The sequence below is a fragment of the Cyprinodon variegatus genome, unplaced genomic scaffold, assembly GCF_000732505.1.
Source record: "Cyprinodon variegatus isolate N-32 unplaced genomic scaffold, C_variegatus-1.0 Scaffold753, whole genome shotgun sequence".
NCBI lineage: Eukaryota > Metazoa > Chordata > Actinopteri > Cyprinodontiformes > Cyprinodontidae > Cyprinodon > Cyprinodon variegatus.
In genome coordinates, this window is record NW_015151206.1 from 205183 (window position 1) to 209206 (window position 4024).

Genomic DNA, 4024 nt, shown 5'->3' on the forward strand with positions numbered 1-4024 from the left:
CCAAATCTGCGAGGGGCCCCTGGGACGAAGAAGAATGCTAGCTCCCGTTAGCTTGTTATCGCACAGCAGTAAGAGCTTCTGATGAAAGATGGAGCTTCATCAGCTCTTTATCTTAGCTCTGCAGGAGTTGAGCCCAGTCTCTTCATTGGTTCGGCAGCTTTGATTCAGAAAATATATGTAAAAATGTGTGAATTCGGCACATTTGTTCTCCGTCGTGCGTGCTACTAGCACATTCCTGTGTTACATGGAAATTAGCCCCTTATTCTCTTCCCCCTCTGGGGGTTAAGAAAAAGCTGCACCTTCTTATAAGCCGCAAGGTTCAAAGCGTGAGAAAAAAAAGTGGCGGTTTATAGTCTGGGAAATATGGTATTTAGATTTTTTGTAGTTTGTGTGTAATCTGACTGAAAGGTCATAATAAAATGTGTTTTGGTCTTTTAGGGGTCTCTGACATGTAAGAGATTATTGTGATATCATCTCTGACTCATCTTCCTTGTGATTAAAATCAGATCTAAGGCGCCTCCTATACATTCTGACCCAGCTGTTTGAACTGTGGTCTGACCCAAGATGGCTGCCCTGTAGCGCCGTCTGCCTCGCTGCCAACAACATGTAATGAGGCGTCTATGTATGTCTATAGAAGAGCCTTCGCTGAGCAGAGAGACAGGACATCAGTCTCTAGAATCCTCTCCTTCCAATGATCGCAGCCTCATCATGACTTCAACAACCCAGGTCAACAAAGTGTGGCTCTTAAATCAGAAGAAACTTGTCTTAATGATGCAACAGCGGTTTACTTTATCTTTTCTTACCAAACGTCATGTGAAGAACTTTGAAATCTGCTCCGCCCTGATTCGATATTTTTCTAATGAAGGTGTTCATTCATTTGAATCTATAAACATCTTACCTGAGCCTCACATGTCTTTATGTTCATGACAGCAGTCGGCGTGTGGGTGTAAAGAGCGGCAGAGAAGTTGCCTTTTTGTGCAGTTTGAAGAAGAGTTGTGATGGCATGAAGAGAAGAAGGGAGGATGGGTCCTAAAGGGAGGAAAGACCTTTAGATCACTTGGTTTATGCCAGTTATATCACAGCCAATGATGTCATGATCAGGGATACAACTTTTTCCATTTCCCATACGACACCGGTATCACAGCTTTGAGAATTGGCATATACCGATATTGACCCGAAACTATATCAGCTTATACAGTAGTAGCCATTCAAAATTTCCCCGCTTCCTAGATGGGCCCTTGGTTGGTTCTTGGCTGGTCCCTGGCAGGCCACTGGCTGTCTCTTGGTTGGTCCCCTTCAATTCCTTTTTAAACATTAATCTTTGTACTAAAATATTCTTTCTGTCATGATTTGTTGACATTAAGATCTAAAGAGAAGCGCAATCTCCTGGTCAGACTCTGTAATTCAGTGAAAGGGTTGGTCACAGTAAATAAAAATATGTTGGGTTCACAGAGGTGATTTTGCTGGGTGTTGGCTGCCATTCGGCTGGCGTTTCAGTGGGAAGGGCCATTTTGAATGGCTGCTACTGTTGTAGTATTACTCAAACCAGTAAAACAAAAGGTATGAAAAAACTGACCCTGTAAAATTACCCAATGGGTTACAATAACTTAACAGAAGCAGAATGTTTCTAATTGCTCGACACTATCAGCTATTTCAGATGCTGACTGATAAAATCCGATATTAGTTTTTATTCTAATATCGGACCAATAACTGATATTAATGTCGGATTGGGAAATCGCTAGTCATGATGTCCAACTTTTGGTCTTTTTCTTATATCCCAAACCGGATCGTATAGAATTCCACATTTCATCTCCCCAAACTCTCCTCCAGCTACTCTGAGACTCCCAGGCCCATCGACAGACTTCCGTCCCGGGTCTTTGTCTGTTAGGACTTGCCTGGAAAACTGGCCAAAGGTTTGAAGTCCGGTTGGACTTCAGCTCAAGTCTGTGATATAGAGGAATGATGGCTTTACTGCACACTCCCTTATCAAGTATTTGCCCTTTTGAGGCCGATTCTCCGGTTGTGCGAGAATATTTTGGATTGGGCCAAGTTTCAGCCTGATCGTGCGTCCTGTAGTAGCTATACAGCAGTTAACGAGGGGCAACTAGGCTCTCACTACCACTTCCCGATCAGGAATCGTAAGGTCAGGAGATATTCAACCCATTGCAAATTCAGTCGGCCCTCGTGAAGTGTTCCTTTGCAAATCCTGCTGTAGAGGCAGAGATACAAGCGTCTATGAGCCGATTTACTTGAACCCTGCGCACTCCGCATAAGCAAATAAGGAAGTTCTTCTCCTTGCAGACTGATGAGTACGATCAACATCATCTCTTGGCGCCGAGTAGCTGAGTTGTAGCTGAGTACAACAGTTGAAAATATTGTACAGGGTATGCCCGGCTTCGGTTGACCCAAGAGGGCCACTCCTCCAATCCGCCTTTGTCCCTCTGCCCGCCCCAGGAGTCCCTAGCACTTCGCCTACCAGCCTGGCACTGAGGAGGATGACGCCATCATCTGTCTGCTGCAATGACTCCCTAACCAGTGCTAAAGGTAGTCTGAGGACTGGACCACCATTTTCCTCACTCACTACCCTGAGCACAGCTCCTGCCTAACTCAGAATTTTGCATCCTCTCCCCATTTCGACATCAACAACTGACTCGACTGGCGAGGACGACCCAGTGGACCCTGAACGTTACGCTCTTTAGAACCATTGACTTATATCTGAACAATAAACTGGAGCAAATATGATGTTGCTCCTTAACAGCAGGGGGCGCTCCTAAAGACCTGCCTTAATCTATAGTGGCATCTGGAGCTAAAAGGCTAGCTACGCTGCTCAGTAGGCCAGTTCTGAACCAGAATGCCCCTGGACAGTCCAGATGGTGGAAGACAGGACTCAGGTAAAACTAAAGTCTCTAGGGACAAAGTCTCTGATATCCTTCAGTGAAATATTAATGCACCCTCGGTGCACAAAGGAGTGTTGTCACAGATCCTTACTGGCAGCTAATAGACTTTATAACAGCCACCATAAAAACGCTCAATATATATCAACATCTCTCCCGATTTTGCTGTGTTTTCATTCTGTTCCTGTTTTGTTTGGTGCAATGTACATTTTGGTTGTGTACCTGTGAGCTCCAGGCTGCTAATGTTGTGGTAGCTATAATCCACCAAGTTCTTCACATTCACACTGCGGCCCTGGAAAACACACAAATGTTTATCTGGAGTTTAAAAATCTGTCTGTTTTATGGTTCATTTTCTTCTATAAAAGTGTTAAGTCCATCAAACAGACATTAACAAGGTACCAGAAAACATTTTTGGAAGCAAAATGTTTTAAAAACTCAATCAAGGGTCGAATCAGAACAAACTAGTAAGATCTTATTGCTGGACCTTCAGCACATTCATGGTAGCGCCTCTGAAGGCGGTGGGGGCCAGCAGGGTCGGTGGCAGACCAGTCTGAGATCCGGCCGCAGCCACAACACTCCGGCAGTTGATCAGGAAGTTGATGAGGTTGAAGGTGTGCGCCCCCTCCACACACACTGCAGACTCTGGTCTGTGGTCCAGGGTAAGACTCTGACCTTCTTTCTGTCTGTACAGGTGGTTAAGGAACCTTCAGAGTTTATAGTTTTTCTACCAATAAGGAGCAAAGCTATGGATTGTTTCAGAGCTGGGGGAGGATACATCTGTATGCTGATGGACTCAGGCTTCCCTAGTTTGTCCTGGATTCCCATCTCCTTTAGCCAAGACAGGCTGTCATCTCTTTTTAGACTGGATCCATCACCTTTCTGATCGTCTTCCTCAACCTGGAAGCTACAGCATTCTTTATCAATAGTTTTGTAGTCAAGACCATATCACGAGAGACCAAACAGTACAGACATGACATTTGAAGGGCAAGACCAATACAAGACCAAGACCTTTAGAGGTCGAGACCCAAACAAGACCAAGACCTTTAGAGGTCGAGACCAAGGCAAGACCAAGACTTTTAGAGGTAAAGACCCAAACAAGACCAAGACCTTTAGAGGTCGAGACCAAGGCA

At 44.9% G+C, this 4024-nt stretch overlaps 1 protein-coding gene across 1 annotated transcript in view; it reads right to left on the reverse strand.

Moving 5' to 3' along the window:
• Window positions 1-6: 6 nt before the first annotated feature.
• Window positions 7-4024, reverse strand: part of donson (downstream neighbor of SON) — an 18502-nt gene continuing 14484 nt past the window's right edge. Inside the window, exons 8-11 of the mRNA XM_015395688.1 lie at window positions 3670-3798; window positions 3379-3577; window positions 3117-3186; window positions 7-1029 (exon numbers count right to left, since the gene is read on the reverse strand). Of these exons, the coding sequence (XP_015251174.1) occupies window positions 884-1029; window positions 3117-3186; window positions 3379-3577; window positions 3670-3798 (544 nt within the window). The 3' untranslated portion in view covers window positions 7-883. The remainder of the gene's footprint in view (window positions 1030-3116; window positions 3187-3378; window positions 3578-3669; window positions 3799-4024) is intronic.